At 43.4% G+C, this 16,608-nt stretch overlaps 1 protein-coding gene across 1 annotated transcript in view; it reads left to right on the forward strand.

Annotated features, from left to right (window-relative positions):
* NR2E1 (nuclear receptor subfamily 2 group E member 1) overlaps positions 1–16,608 on the forward strand; it is a 32,356-nt gene that overhangs the window by 13,056 nt on the left and 2,692 nt on the right. Inside the window, exons 3-7 of the mRNA XM_054990893.1 lie at positions 1–88; positions 3,633–3,868; positions 6,368–6,514; positions 13,968–14,064; positions 14,461–14,610. Coding sequence (XP_054846868.1) covers positions 1–88; positions 3,633–3,868; positions 6,368–6,514; positions 13,968–14,064; positions 14,461–14,610 — 718 coding nt within the window. The remainder of the gene's footprint in view (positions 89–3,632; positions 3,869–6,367; positions 6,515–13,967; positions 14,065–14,460; positions 14,611–16,608) is intronic.

Genomic DNA, 16,608 nt, shown 5'->3' on the forward strand with positions numbered 1-16,608 from the left:
GGAGGCTGTCCAGTGGACAAGACACACAGGAACCAATGTAGGGCTTGTCGACTGAAGAAATGCTTGGAAGTCAACATGAATAAAGATGGTACTTGTGCTTACTTTTTACTAGCAAATATAGGCGGTGATTGAAAACCACAGCTTAGAACATAGGTCTGCACTTAGGGTCCCATCCACTTGGACAGTTTCTGTGTTTATTATCCTGTTCATACTGCAAAGTTAGACCTGTCTAACCTGTCCCAGTTTGGACTATAGCCAAATGCATAGAAATTACATAACTGCCTGAGGTCACATAAGAACAAACATAGAACTAGTTGAGAACTAGTCAGCAGGACAATATATAAGGAGACGTGGGAGGGAAATAATAGTGCAATCCTAAATAGGTTTTACTCCTTTCTGAGTCCATTACAATTAATGAACTAGAAGGGTGTAACTATTTAGGATTGCACTATAATCTGACTTTCCTCTTATTTGGTACCATTAGCCAGGGATCAGTTTTGTGCTCTCAACAAAACTGATGGGACAACAGGCCCATTGGACCCATGCCCATCATGGCTGGTGAAAGCCAGCAGTGCTGGGATTTGGGCCCCTTTAGTTGACATCATTAATCTGTCTTTGACCTCCAGTGTTTTCCCAGGCTCATTGAAGGAGGCAATAGAGCAGCCCTTATTTTTTAAAAAAAACATCATTGGAGCTGGTTGATCCAGCCAATTACTGCCCAGTTTTGAACCTTCTGTTCCTGGGCAAAGTAATTGAGAGGGCGGTTGTAGAACAGTTACTGGTATTCCTAGATGATTCCTCTACCCTGGACCTATTCCAGTCCCGGCCCGGCCATGGTATGGAGACAGCTCTGGTTACCCTAATGGATAATTTGCGGCAACACCTGGATTGGGGTGGGTTGGCACTGCTGATACTTTTGGATCTTACAGCAGCGTTCGACACAGTCGACCACGATCTTTTGACTCGCCGCTGTGGGGATCTGTGGGACAGCCTTGCAATGGCTGAGCTTCTTTCTACATGGTCAGGGGTTTTGGGCTGGGTTGTCACCAGTATGCTGATGACACCCAGCTCTATCTGTTGAAGGACAGCCAGTTAGACATTGCTCCAGACTCTTTGGCCCGGTGTCTGGATGCCGTGGTGGAATGGTTGTCAGAGTTGCTTGAAGTTGAATCCCTAGAAGACGGAGGTTCTATATGTGGGTTGTGGGGCAAGGGAATTGGGAATCTGGCTCCCAGCCCTCAACGAAGTGCAGCTATAGCCTTCATTGATGGTGAGGAGCCTGTGTGTGCTCCTAGATGCCACACTTTCTATGGAGGCCCAGGTTGCAGCCATTGCCAGATCTGAATTTTTTCATCTTTGGCAGGTCAGGCAATTGGTGCCCTATCTCTTGCCCCAGGACCTAGTTTTGGTAATCCATGCAACAGCCACCTCTAGACTAGACTACTGCAACTCGCTCTACGCTGGGCTGCCTGTGAGCTTGACCTGGAAGTTACAGCTGGTCCAGAATGCAGTGGCATGCATCCTTACAGGGACGGCATTTAGGGCACATATCCGCCCTGTGTTGTGCCAGCTACACTGGCTCCCAGTTGAGTTCTGAATCCAGTTTTAAGGTACTGGTCTTAGTATTTAAACCCCTCCACAAACTGGGACCTGCATACCTACGGGACCACCTCTCCCATTATGTCCCCCACAGGGCCTTGCGCTCTGCAGATAAGCAGCTTCTGGTGGTCCCCGGCCTGAGGGACATTCGGCTGGCTTCAACTAGGGCCAGGGCTTTTTCTGCCCTGGCCCCAGCCTGGTGGAACACTCTCCCAATGGAGATCCAGGCCCTGTGGGACCTTTTACAGTTCTGCAGGGCCTGCAAGACGGAGATGTTCCACCAGGCCTTTGACTAGGGGCCAGCTTTTTTGTCCCCCTCCTGACCGCCACACCCTCCTTTTGCAGCCACCCTTGAGTTACATCATGGTGGCTTATGATGATCTTGCAGTAGCCAATCTGTCTAATGGCACCTGAATTTTAATGTGTTAATGCGTTAATAAGGTTTTTATTGTATTTTAACAGTATATTTGTTGGAAGCCACCCTGAGCCTGCTTGTGGGAAGGGTGGGGTATATGTTGAATTAAATAAATAAATATACAGTGACATGGTTCCAGAATGATAAACAGTCATCTTGCCATCATGGCAGAACATCAAACTTACCCACTTGCATTGATAATGAAACTGTAATTTCTTTCTGGCTCTCAGGAGGCATATAAAACACAGGTTAGTCATAACTGCCCCATCCAGTAAACAATTAAATGTATGCCTGTGCACATGAGCATCTGTACAAGTGTTAGGCTGCAGCTATGTGCACAGTAAAAGGACAGGCCCAAAGATCTGTTTTTCATATGTAGAGATTGTTACTATGCGGGCATCAACATATCGACATATTCAGTAAGACATGTATATTTTCTCCCTGCTGGCTGGGCAAACACAGAATATACATGTTCATACACCTAAGTAACATCCAACATATTGTTATGTTATATGAAGGAAACTGCCTGCCCCTCACCCCCTTAGAAGTAATAAGACCTTATTGCATGAACCTGTCTCTGGATTGCAGCTACTGTGCTATATTCCACCAATGGATTTGTATTGGAGATACAGAAATAATCAGCTCTCTATTCTAATCAGAGTTATAATAATAGGACATATTCGAATAATGGCTACCTCAGCATAAGATCTACATGTTTTTGCCTGTATCTAAATAGTGGTAATGTCTCTTGTACACTGCAGAGGTCATTCCTATCTAGAAAGCAGCAAGTGTTTTTGCTGTCTTTCCATATTCTCAGTTAGTACAGTTATGTGAGGGACTTTACTATGTTTATCCCCAAATGTTTGAACTGACTGAAGACAATTATGTTTAAGAGTTGGTTATGCAAAAAGAAAGAAAGAAAGAAAGAAAGAAAGAAAGAAAGGCCGCACCAATAACCAGATTGAAGGGCGGGGGGGGGGAGGAGTACTGAATAAAAATTTAACTTGAGAATTCCTATGCATTTTGCTTATTTCATCAGCAAATCTGTAAAATATAGCATTGAGAGAAAATTCTCACTTTCTGGCAGTGATACTTTACGAATTCCCCTGAAGTATAGGCAAAACACACAGGGATTGTGAAGTTGAATAAATTATTTGTTTCCACTGCACCATTTTTAAAAATTTGGCTGGCCAATTCATCCTCAGCAACCAACTCTTTTTCATGCTGCCCCTTGTCTTCCTAACCCAGATCTGTAATTCTTTTAAGTCTCCTTTGCATGTCCATTCCCTAACTACTATCAACAACTTTCTCCTTTTCCAGTGCCTTAAGTGAACTCTTTCCCTAGCCAAGCTGATGTTTTACATCTCTCACAGAAGTTTTACAACTTGCCGATATTCTGTAGCTGACACATTCACTTTTAGTAATTAGAATATTTGCAAACAAGAATTTTCCAAATGACAAACTGCTGGAGCTCATATATGCTAATTAAGTTTTATCATATTTATTGTATGTAATTGTGATTAGATTCCACAGGTAATTAATACAAATTTTTCATGGACTTCAAAAGGATAATTTTCAGGCTCTGAGTAACAAACTAACACAAGATTTCCTCCCCCAGCTGTACAACATGAAAGGGGACCAAGGACATCCACAATAAGGAAACAAGTAGCTCTCTATTTCAGAGGACATAAGGAAGATAATGGAGCCACCCCTCATTTCCCCTCTGCAGCTCTACCTACCCCAGCTTTCTTCACTGCTGTTACACAACTGGAACCCCATAATTTAGAACTAGCTGCAGTTTCTACAACATCAGAAAGACAGACTTTGGTGGGCTTGGCTCAACCAACTCCAAAGGTCAGCTCCTTTTTCTTATTGATTCAGTGGCAATGAACATTGGCCTGACAAACATCTGAAAAAAGACACCAGTCAGGTTTTGTAATTTTGGTGCATTTCCAAATGCTTGGGGTGGGATGAGCATGTGATATATAGCCAGGACTCTCATTTGTTGCATACAATCCATACATCACCCCTTTCTAACACAACCATGATTAAGAAACTATTCTGTCCTAGTAAGTCTCAAAGGGAAAGACTTAGGGCTTGTCCAGATGTTATTTTCTTTGGTTCCTTGTAGCAAATGGTTGTGGACACAAATTGTACCCTAACATAAACAGCTGAATGTAGGGGTAGGTACTTGCCAAAAATGATAGCAGGTGATTTAAAGAGATTTTCCAGTGCATCCTGCTAATGGAAGTAACTGCTGTGCTGATTTGCAAGTATCAGTGTTGCGGTGCTTAAAAGAGCAGGCATGGCCAGGATCAGCCATTTACTTAGAGCTGGAAAACGTCTACATTGGCTCTGTGTTCTTGGTTTTGCAGTTTCCTTTCTGCTTGCACGATTCTCATCACAGTTGGCTATTAATGTTTTAGAATTAATCTCATCATTATGATAGACAAGATTTGTAACATGGGTGGGCCACCTGTTGTCAAGGGTCTTATTCATTTATTAAAATATTTGAACTTCTCTTTCCTCTTGGCTCAAGGTGGCTTACAGGTAATATTTAAAACATTAGAGATTAAAACAGAATAAAATAAATGTCCCAAATACTTCTCCCTTCACTAAAAGATACCAGCTGCTCATACACCATCACCATCTCTGGCTTCCCTCTTCAGGGAGCCCATTCCACACAGTAAGGGCTGTGATGGAAAAGGTCTAGGATTTGGTCAATACCAGGCAGGCCATGCTACATGGGGGAACAGCCAATCAGCGGCAGCCTGAAGACCATAGTTGGCATATGAGACCATATGGAAGGGTATGGTCTTTCAGGTATGTGGCCCTAGGCTGTGAAGGGTCATGACCAGCATGTTGAATTGAACTTGGAAACAAACGGACAGCCAATGTAGCTGTTTCAAAATGGGCAAGATACGTTCCTATTAGCTAGCCCTTAACAGAAACTGGGCTGCTGGATTCTGGACCAGCAGCAGTTTCTCTGATCTTCAAGGGCAGTACATTAGAATAATCCAACCCCAAGATTACAAAAGCATGGTTCAACATGGCCAGATCAGCTCAGTCTACAAAAGAATAGAGTTGGCAAACTAGATGCAGCTGAAAGAAGGCACTGTACCAACCTGATTTTCAAACACTGAGGCTGGGTCCATAACCCCCCCCCCCCAAAATCCTTGAGCTGCTATGAAACAACCAACTCCACTCCTTCCAGGACAAGTAAATGCAGTCCCTCTAGAGCATCAGCTTTCCCAACCAGCATTACCACTGTCATGAGGTGATGGGATTAGTCCAAACACAATAGCATCACTACCCTGTCCTAACTGACCAATGCCACATTGGGATTGACATATATCATCAGTGCAGCACAATAGGCAATAAGCCTCCTCCAGTGATTCCCCACCACACCATCAATAGTTCTTTTCTTGACTGCCTTAGGAAGGAAATAAAGGCCATATTGGCATTCTCAGTCGCCTATAGGTTGAGTGACAAGACTTTGAAGCAATACGTTGGATCCCAATGAAGATATCCGCTGATAGAAAATGGGCAGAAAAAATGATAGAATAAATTGATATAATGTATGGCAGATAAAAAAGACTTGATCAGTATGTAGACGAGATGGGAGGGTGCTCAGGCAATGATCCCTGGTTTGAGAATTAGGTGTTAGGAGTATACCAGAATTTTGGGGTTTTCCCCCCTACTATGAACTCCTATAATATTACATGTCAGTTCAGTTATATTTCCTTATCAATCCATTAGTCAGGTCAAAGTAGTAAATTATCTCATTTCTGTCAGAGTGTTCATTGTAACTACTTATATTATGAGACTCAATAAAAGCAACGTGAGATTTTGGTAGTGCTAAGGCATGTACTACTGAGGGAATTAATAGTTCGTGACATTTTGTTATGAAATAAAAATCTATGGGTTGTATCCAGTCTGAATCTTCTAGGGGAGGAGTAATTTCTGCCAATTCTCCCTTCCAGCTGCAAAGCCCCAATTTGCCCCTCATGCCATTTCCTAAATATGAAAAGCAGCATTTGGAGGACATCAGTAGGCAGCAGGACGTGGCAGGAAAGTTCAGTTCCACGGGCAGAACAGAACTGCCTTCCACTGATGGAAACTTTCGTTTGGATCCATCTCTTGAAGATCGGACCAATTTTCCTTATTCAGCAATACCTTTTGAGGAGGACCTTAATAACAGTTGTCCATGATATTGGTTTCTAATGTATTCCCCACCCCCACCCCCATTTTCCTTCTTTTACTTTGATCATACCTTTTTACATAAGAAATGAAACTGAATAACCAAAGCTTAGTGCTTCCCCTAGTAACATTTTTTTTAAACTTTAAAATTAGTATCCACATGAAGTCAGCGGTACTCCGATGTATCTCTATGAAGTGGCTACTGAATCTGTTTGTGAATCAGCAGCAAGGCTTCTCTTCATGAGCATTAAGTGGGCCAAGAGTGTTCCAGCCTTTTCTACTCTGTCACTACAAGACCAGGTAAGCTTCATATAGAACGAAGGGGTATGTACAGGAGGGCAGAGTGCGGTTTATTAAAAATGTAATTCTAAAGAATCTGAATCATGCAGTTATATTCCAGAATGTTATGGCAAGAATTGTCACGTTAATATTAGATGACAGGAAGCATGAAATTGGGACCCAGAATGATTTCCTTTTGTGAATGAATTTTGTTCATGTTTCCATCTGATTGCCATATTTATGACTGTCTAAGAAATTTCCCCTAGGTCCAATTGCCTTCCTCTGTAGAATGTATTGGTTGGCTGGCTTGAGCCACCTGAGGCTGTTTTGCATTGTAAGAATCCATCTGCAGAACACTTGTTCTCTGTCTGTCTTGCTGCGATCTACTAAAGTAAGTTGGCTGACTAATGGTCCTGGCTCTGTAGTAGGGATTTACTGTAAAATGGAGGGAAGCACAAACATTCGGAACTACAACACAATAAATCACAGTTGCATTCCTCAAGTTAAAAATGTGATAATCAATGGTGCCTTTTAAAAAGATTTTATAGCTTTTCATAACTTTGTAGAATTAAGAGGTAGAATGGTTATACCGTGGGACAAAGGTTCAAATCCCCACCTGAGCCATGAAGCCCACTGGGTGAACTTGAGCCGTCACTCTCACTCAGCCAGCTTACTTCATAGGGTTGTTAGGATAAAATGGAGGAGGTTAAAACCATGCATCCCACCACGAGCACCTTGGTGGAAGATCAAAATGTGAAATAAAAAGTTCTGCCAAGGCCTGCCTGGAGACGAGAACCATTGTGTTGGGGGGTCATCAAATGTCATGGCTTTTCATGTCCTAGCTCAAGTCTGCAGTTCTAGGACAACTAACTAGAGTGGGTCCCATTGAGCTACATAGAGCTTACTTCTAAATAAACATGCTTAGTACCAGACTGAAACTTTTCCTGGATCAGGGCCAGTGGGTTCAATTAAGATGAGATTTGTAATGAAGACAGCAGAATTTATTCTATCAACTTTTTGTTTTTTCCTCCCAGATTGATTTGTTTTAAATTATGACAATTTGTTGTGGCAGGTAATGTAGTGTGCAGCTAAGTAATTGTGTAGACTCTGGACTTAATGCTTCACATCCCATTGTTTACTCACTAACTAATGTTTTTAACAAGAGCCTCTTCCAACATACGAAACACTCATGAGAACTTTGAGTTAGTTTGTAGTTCTGCCTAACAACTGTAAGCTTGCAACAACAACAAAAAAATGAATTTCACACTGTAATTTGCACAACCAAAATATATAAGAGATGGCATGTAAGCACCTGCTAGGTGCTGATGTTGGGGTCTTCCCTGCTCTCAAAAATATAGTTGCAGGAAGTGGAGATGCAGTTTAATTAAGTGGTAGTCTTAATATGTTTTACTTATCAGGGAGCCTCTTCAATAATCACAATTTATTTGAGACATTAACTCACATTAATATGAGTTTCTTACTTCTGCAATAGTGGAGAGGGGGGAGGCAGCATTTTTATACCACTTTAAGTATCAAACTATACCTCACTCCACCCACAATATCTTTAAAACTACTTTTGTTTTATTCTGCAAATGCAGATGGCAAAGAGCAGATTAAGTATTTAACTCTTTCCTCCCCTGCAATTAATATGTTGAGGTGGTTTCTCAGACAGAAAAGAGCAGAAGAAGAAAAGACAAAATAGCTCCTCCTTCTCCCTCAACAGCTGCATTTGCAAAAGAAAACAATTTTTAAAAATGAAGTTTGAGTGTACAGACTAAGAAGGCGGGGAGGTGACTTGCATGGAGGAAGATGCAGAGCAAGAGAAACTTGATTAATGGAGGGAAGCAATTTATCTCACGTCTAAGTTACGCAGTACCTGAATGTCAGCACTGTCACTTTTAAAAAGGACAAGAGGAGACCACGGAAAGGACTCAGGGCGGAGTCCTCCTCCTGCTTTCTTAAACCTGCCCCCCTCAGCAGTTATTACTGGGGGTGGGGGTGGGGGTGGGGGAGGAGAGGCAGTCAAAGTGCCTGGCTTTATTCCCTATTGGAGCTAATAGCAGGGGACAGGGTTTGCTTCAGTTAGAGAAATAGGTTTAAAACGAACAGAAGCGTTGGATGGCAGAGTGGATTCCCACCTTTTCAACTGACTCCAGACAGGTTTTCTTACTCGGGGGAAGGACATGAAGCTGACGAGCGGCCTTGCAGCGGTTGCGGCTCCAGAGGGAAAGCCTGAGGAGAGGAAGGAGCAACTCTCGTGCTCCAGACAATCCCGCCTAGAAAAGCTAGTGCTCCAGCTGCGCCCGCTGGTTGGCGGCTTCGAAAAGAGGCTTCCTGGCGCACATGTTCGAGAAAGTGCTTTTCAGAGCCCGTGATGCTATAGGCTGCTGGGCAGTTGAAGGCGGATCCTCGGACTTAATCCCAGTTCTAACTACAATGGTGCCCGTAGAAAAATGCTACCCTCTCAGCCCCGCTTCCCAGTAATACTGGAAAGGGCACAGTCCTCATGGACGCTTCAACAACCCGCCTTCCAGCTTTTCTGTACTGCTGTCATCATATTTAAGGCCAGGCTTAATTTGCTTTACTGTGGAACTTTCGCCAAAAAGATTTTTCTGTTGAGAAAAATGAGAGTTGCTTTTCCCGATATGAGAGTCCCCTCACTACAGTAGGGATGGTTTAGTGCAGATTAAAGATATCACTGAGCCTGTATCTCTGTAAAAGAGGCCTATTATCCATGACAGGAATCAGATTATCCTGTCATTTTAAATGAACTAGCTGCATATCTAACGTTTAAATTAAAGGCAAATTTCATGTATCAATTCATGAAATTAATCTCCATTTAAAGGCCAAGGATTTCATTAATTGCACCATTATCCTCTTGGGATTTTAGAGACCAGGCAGTGGGTTGCAGATTTTAGGCTTTCCCTGCATTCACATTTGCAGACTTTAGTTTTTCCATCTATTATTCTCCAAATTCCATGAAACGGAAATTCTTATTTCAACTGTGAGAGAGACTGAAATTGAGTTGTTCTTTGTATTGCTATTATTGTTCTATGGTGTTATGTGTAGCCCAATGTTGTGCACATTTACCACCGAGCTCAATAGGACTTTATGCCTAAGCGAGTGTGTATAGGACTACAGTTTTCATTTTGTGATTAATAGAAAGTAGTAGCAGGATGATCAACTTGTTAAGAGTATGACAGGGACAACTCCTGTCATAGTAGTGTTAAACCTTACCCCACCCCCAAGTATTAAATCAAAAAAACTGTCTGCTGAGTTCCCCAAAGGCCATATCTAGGTAGTGGCAAATTCTGTGGGCCAAATGATGCCAGCAATCCCGTGGGAAGAGTATGAATAACTTGTTTCTTCACTCTTCCAAGGACATTTGCTCTGACCAAGGTATGGCAAAGATTGGGGTACGGGTGTTTGACCCTAACATTTGGCCCTCAATTTTGTGAGGTGAAGGATATCAGCTTCCTCAGTTGGGAAAGATTGACAAATTCTGACCCTCAGTGTTTTGGATTGTTCCTTTCTCACAAGGTAGGACAATCATCTCACTGTGTGGCTCATAAAGTCACTCTGGGAATTTATCATGCATCTCTGACATCTTTTAAGATGGATCAAGAAGGGTAGCCATGTTTGTCTGTAGCGGTAGAAAACAGCAAGAGTCCAGTAGCACTTATAAGACTAACAAAATTTGTGATAGGGTATGAGCTCACTTTTTCAGAGCCTTCAAGAGATTAGGTATTTATATACCAACTAGTAACAAAGCCTGTTGTAGGGGAAAAAATTACAACGGGCTCTAGAAAGGGGAGGGAGGGCAAGCAGGCATAGCCTCCTCCTCCGTGACTGATCCTGACTGGGTAAAGTGGGGGGGGGCAAGCATCCTGCTTTGTGCCCAGCTGGGTGAGGCGGGGGTGGTGGTGCAGGCATTGCCACCTGCTCTGCGACTGATTCCAGCTGGGTGAAGGGGGATGGGCATTGCCACCTGCTTCGCACCTGATCCCAGCTGGGTGAATGGGGGGTGGGGATTGCCTCCTGCTCTGTGCCTGATTCCAACTGGGTGAAGGGAGGGGGCGGGCATTGCTGCCTGCTCCATGTCTGATCCCAGCTGGGTGAAGGGGGGGCAGGCATTGCTGCCTGCTCTGTGCCTGATTCCAGTGGGTTAAAGGGGGAGAAGGGAATTGCCCCTGCTCCTCTCCTGATCCCAGCTGGGTGAAGGTAGGAGCGGGCAATACCACCTGCTTCATGCCTGATTCCAGCTGGGTGATGGGGGGGGCAGACATTGTCCCCTGTTCCGCTCTTGATCCTAGCTAGGTGAAGGCGGGGGGGGGGAGGGGAGGCATTTCTCCCTGCTCTACACCTGATCCTTACTGGGTGGAGGTGGGGGCGGGTATCATCATCTGCTCCATGCCTGATCTCAGGTGAGTGTAGGGGGGCTGGCATTGCCATCTGCTTCATTTCCGATCCCAGCTGGGTGAAGGCATGGGGTGGGCATTGCCACTTGCTCCACTCCTGAGCCCAGCTGCATGAAGGCAGGAGGCTGGCATTGCCACCTGCTCTGTGGCTGATTCTGGTCTGGGCTTCCCGCCATGGTGCTCTCTCTAGAGGGACGGGCTGCCTCGCCTGGTCTTCCCTCCACAGCAACGCCCTCTGGTGGATGGCATTGGTGAGTGTTGAAGCTATGCTTCATATCCAGCTGAGCTTCTTTCCATAGGACTCAAAGCACCCTGGTAATTAAATGATACAATTATCCATCAGGCGACCATTTTGTTTACCATGAAGGGGCAGGTCCATGTATTGTGCTTGGAGGGGCTGCACAATACAAATGCTTTTTCTTGGCTTCTGATTCCTACAACTCAGGATATGGTAGTGTCTCAGCCTATTTGGATCCTGTTGATCTAAAATTTGTAGTCATCTAGTATAAAACCAGCACTGCCTGTGCAGACCTCAAAACTGGCTTCCTACAATAAACTGTGGAATTCCCTGAAGGAAAAAAAAATTAGTTGCCTTTCCTGGAGCAACATGAAGGGTGCAGGCACCTGGACATATGTTAAGAGAAAACTTTCTGTGTACTAAGCAGGCCTTATATGATGGTACTTAGCTTTCATAATTTGACCTCTGTCCAATCATGTTACCATTTCATTGGATAAATACCCAGAAGAAAGTTGGCTGTGAGGCTTGAAAACTCAGATTTGCAATTTGCTATATTGAATTATGCTATTATTTTGGTTGGAACCAACACAGCACTTATATGGGCATATGGACTTCTACACATGGGTGGTGACTTTGTTGGCTTCCTCTCCTGTGGCAGCCAGGCCAAGAAAATTGTGCTCTGCAGGCAGAAATCCTTGCACCAATGGAAGCACCAGACTGGATCCAACCTATTATTTACAACTGTGAAAAGGAGCACACAGCTCCAATGGATCAAGTCCATTTTTGATAAATAATGGCACTTCATGTAGGTGTCATGCAAGAATGTTTATGCATTTGTGTTTTTACATACATACATATTATATAATAATAGCCGTAGTTCTGATCTGAAGATACTTAAATCCAGATACTGGAGCTATGAACAGACAAGACAGATCTTCCTATACACCTGAAAAATGCCCCAGGTTTGCAGAAAAATCTAAAATTAAAAAATGTTTTTTAAAAAAACCCAAAATGATAAGAAGGAGCACTTACAGTAGGGTTGCCAGGCCCCCTCAAACTCCTGGTGGGGGGACAGAGGCCTGGCACTTATCTTTTGGGAGAGGGGGGTGCGCTCGTGCAGAGCGCATGCACACGCCCCCACAGGTGCGATGACGTCACTTTGGGGTGACGACATCGTGTGGCTGGGCGCTGCAGAATGCGCCCGAAAAGGGCCATTCTGCCATGGATCGGGCCCTGTTTTGAGGCGCTGTGGAGCCAGGTGTGGTCCTACGCTCTGCAGCTGCTGAAACCAGGCCAATTTGCTGCGGATCGGGCCCATTTTGAGCGCTGCGGAGTGCAGGAGTGCTCCTGTGCTCTGCAGCGGCCCCAATCCAGGCCAAAACAGGCCCAATCCCGGCGGCTGTGGCGCACAGGAGCGCGCTGCGCAGTGGGGGAGCGCGCAAGGAAAGGTGCGCGCTCCCCCGCTGCTCAGGTAAGTGGGGGCAGGGTGTGGGAAGCGGGGGCGGGAGATCTGGGGGTCTGGGATCCCTAAGTTACAACATTAGCCAGATTCATTCAGTGGTTGTTGCTTGGCAACTATAACAGTTTAGCTGGTATTCCAGCCTTGGTTTCTGTCAGTAGTTAAGGCAGGGGAAAGGGGCAGAGGGCTCTTTCAAGGGTTGTTTTGGCCTTTGTGGGAGGACTTACTGGGGCCAGGCCTAGAAGCAAACAATGGACTACTTGATATCACCTGACTTGCATAACTCACCCAGGCCTGGCTGCTTGCTAGTTTGCAGCAACAGCAGCAGTGCCCCCCCACCCACTAAAGGCAGTACAGTGGCTAGAGTTTCAGTGCAGTATGTGGGAGACCCAGGTTCAAATCATCACTCTGCTGTGGTAGCTCCCAGGGCAACTTTAACCCAGTCACACATTCTCAGCCTAACCTATCTCTCAAAGTTATTGTGAGGATAATAGAGAGGCAAGGAGAATGATGTAAGCTGCTTTGGGTCCCCACTGTGGAGAAAGGCAATATATAAATGGAGTAAATTAAGAAATATAGGTGGTGATGGGGGGCAGATAAAAGGTAAATTGTCCAGTAAGTTTGAGGGAGAGAAGAATGTGGAGAAAGGCGAGTATATGGAGGCTGCTACATAGAAGGAAAGAGGAAATAATGTGAGTAAGGAGATATAGGGCAAAGTGAAGTACCACTCTACAAGTCTTTCCAGGTTCTTCACCATGCAACTGGGCTCTACTCAGCGGGCATCATGCAGCTGGGCCCTAGGGGAGAGGCTGGTGATGAGGAGGAGGGGGGAAAGGTGAAGATAGGGGACAGGAAAAGGTGGATGGGATGGAGAGAAGGAAGCAGGAAAAGGGGAGAGGCTATGAGAGGCAAGGAAGGGAAAGAGGACATGCTGACCGAGGGGGAAATGAGATTTCCCTCCCCCGGGTCCTTGTGGGTATTCACATGTAAATACCTAATTATACTTCAAAACAGTATTAGATATACATAAAATATATTGCTGGAGTGAACATGATCCTGCAACCATGCTAAACCTAAACAGAACCAGCCTGGTCAGTACCTGGATGAGCCACCTCCTGCAAACCCAACATATGCAGCTTATAGTTGGAAGAAAGGCAGGATAAAAGTGTAATAAATATTCTTTGCAGCTCGTGGATTCTTTATCAAAATGAGAAAGGGACAACTAAAATATTCTCAGGAAATGGTGCCGCAGGCCTTTTTAAAGCCATTTTTAAAACAACAGAAATTTACATATTGAATTTTTTTTTATCAATCTATAAATTATACACCATGTTATATCGTACCTCTATTGTATGACAGCTGATGCTTTTGGAAGATGCTTGGAGGGAACTGTTTGTTCTAGGAATAGCACAATGGGCCATTCCAGTTGATGCTAACACTCTACTGGCTGTATCGGGTAAGAATTGCACAATTTAATGACTTTGTTATAGAAATTACCATAAAAATACATTACTGAAAAAAGGACAACATGTAAAGAATAACAAATCCCTTCTAAACAATAGAGTATACCTGTCATTTATAAATCTATATTTAAATGCAAATAATGTTGTTTTGTTGCATTCACGACTGCATGCATTGTCATTTAAATGCAAATTACTGTGTTTGTTATCATCCAAGAGAAGATTTCATACTAACTTTTCTACAATATAGTCAGTTTTGTGTGGAAGCGGATCTCAGAGAGTAACAATTGAATAGCTATTGATACATGTGGGTTCCCCCCCCCCCAGAAATCAATTTATCAAGTACTTCAAATGGCTTATTAGCGTATTTATTTCACATGTTTGTGTTCCAGGCATGAATGGTGACAACACAGATTCTCAGAAGCTGAATAAGATTATCTCTGAAATACAGGCATTACAGGAGGTCGTGGCTAGATTTAGACAACTTCGTTTAGATGCTACAGAATTTGCCTGTCTCAAATGCATTGTCACTTTTAAAGCTGGTAAGGAAAACAAAAATAGTCTTATTTAAATCAAAAAGCAGCATGATAGCTCAGTATCTTATCTTCAGTGTCATGTTGCACTAAACATTATGAATTAACAAATTATGTTATGTAAGCTGCAAAGCAGAGCCTCTTCCCAGCTGGCAATGAAAAAAATTCCAGTGTAAAAACTGTGCCCATGCCCCTTGAATTGGGTGCCTTTAAAATTTCCTGCAAAATCAGGCTGCTTTCTTTGGGAGGAGAAGTGGTATGATAGTCTGATCTTACCAGATTTCAGAATCTAAGCAGAGTCAGTACTCACTAAGGAAGACTTTGCGGAGGAAAATAGTAAAGAGTCCAGTAGCACCTTTAAGACTAACCCACTTTATTGTAGCATAAGCTTTCGAGAACCTCAGCTCTCTTCATCAGATGCATAGTAAGGTGATGGCAAACCCACTTTTGTGGCTTTTCACTTGTCTTGAAAAGCTTCTTGCTGTGGTCACCATAAATTGGTTGGGATTTGATGGCACGTACTTACATTCTTTGGGAAAGTAAAACCTCTTCTTCCAGTTGTGAAGGAGTCTAGTATATCATCATCATCATCATCATTTACTGTATGTAGAAGTGATGTCTCACAGTGAGGATCCAGTACATTGGTATCCAGGCCAATAAGAAGACCAACATTGCATTGCAAAGGGTTTTTCTTAGGAGCTTAACTGTAAAACCCTAAAAGGCTTGGCCCCGGTAGAACTTATGATACATTGTCAAAAAGAGTCCAGTAGCACCTTTAAGACTAACCAACTTTATTGTAGCATAAGCTTTCGAGAATCACGTTCTCTTCGTCAGATGCATGGAGGGCAGAAGGAAACTGGTCAAATATAGAGGAGGAGAGGGGGGATGTAAACAACTCCTTTGATATGGAGATGAAGACAGCTCCTTTTGGTGTGGGGATCAGTTTGCTTGTGTAAAGGTTCAAAGGAGTTTGCCATGTTAGTCTGTAGTAGAAAAATCAAAAAGAGTTCAGCAGCAGCACCTAGACTATCCAATTCCCCTGCAGCACAAGCCTTCGATAACCACAGTCCTCCCCGCCAGATGCATCTGACAAAGAGAACTGTGATCTCTATGATCAATCAACACTGCCCTCATAATGGTATAACTGACCCACCATATCGGAACAATATAAACATGCAAGTTCTTCTCCTTAAGTATTTACCAAAGTCCAAGTTTTAGTATCTTGTGAAAGCACACCTATGATAATTGTTGGCTGGTGTTCGGTGGCTATTAAACCAGTAGCAATATTACTTTCATCTATTAATTGATTTTAGGTAAGCATTTAATGGGCTTTTATATTTCTTCTTAAAATTGTTATCCACTGGGATGTTTTCAGGTGGAGTATCTTATGAACAAGCAGTTGGGCTAAATCAACAGCTGCCAGTACGAATGCTTTCTCTATGGTAGTCTCCATCTTATTGGAATGGCCTGCCTAAGGAAGTTAGGAATGCTCCTGGCTTTCCACAAACAATGCAAAATTGACTTATGCAGGAGGGTTTTCTTCTCAGATTATAGGGTTGTGTCATAAGCAGTCTTTCAAAGGGATATCTTGGTAAGGGACAGGGACTATAGACTAGGCTATTGGGTACTGTCTGCTGATGTAGATGCTCTGCTACTGGGTAGTTCGACATTGCTAAAGGTATCATGTTAATTAATTAGACTTTCATTCAAAAAGGTTTCATATCTGTATTCATATTTATGCTAGTTCTTAAATGTTCTGTTACCATACCATATTGTATCTGTTTTCATTGTTGATCTGTTTCCTGTTGATCATATTGTATTACACCCAGTAAATGTCATAGCTATTTATCATATAGTATTCACTTGCGGTACGTAATCTGCCTTGGATCTCAGTGACAAATAAATAAATAAATAAATAAATAATGGTACGAGCAGACAGGAACTCATCTGGGTGTATTATTCCTGTAGGTTAGGTAGCAGTGTTTATGTAATAATACAATGAACTCT

This window comes from Eublepharis macularius, chromosome 1 (assembly GCF_028583425.1).
Source record: "Eublepharis macularius isolate TG4126 chromosome 1, MPM_Emac_v1.0, whole genome shotgun sequence".
Taxonomy (NCBI): domain Eukaryota; kingdom Metazoa; phylum Chordata; class Lepidosauria; order Squamata; family Eublepharidae; genus Eublepharis; species Eublepharis macularius.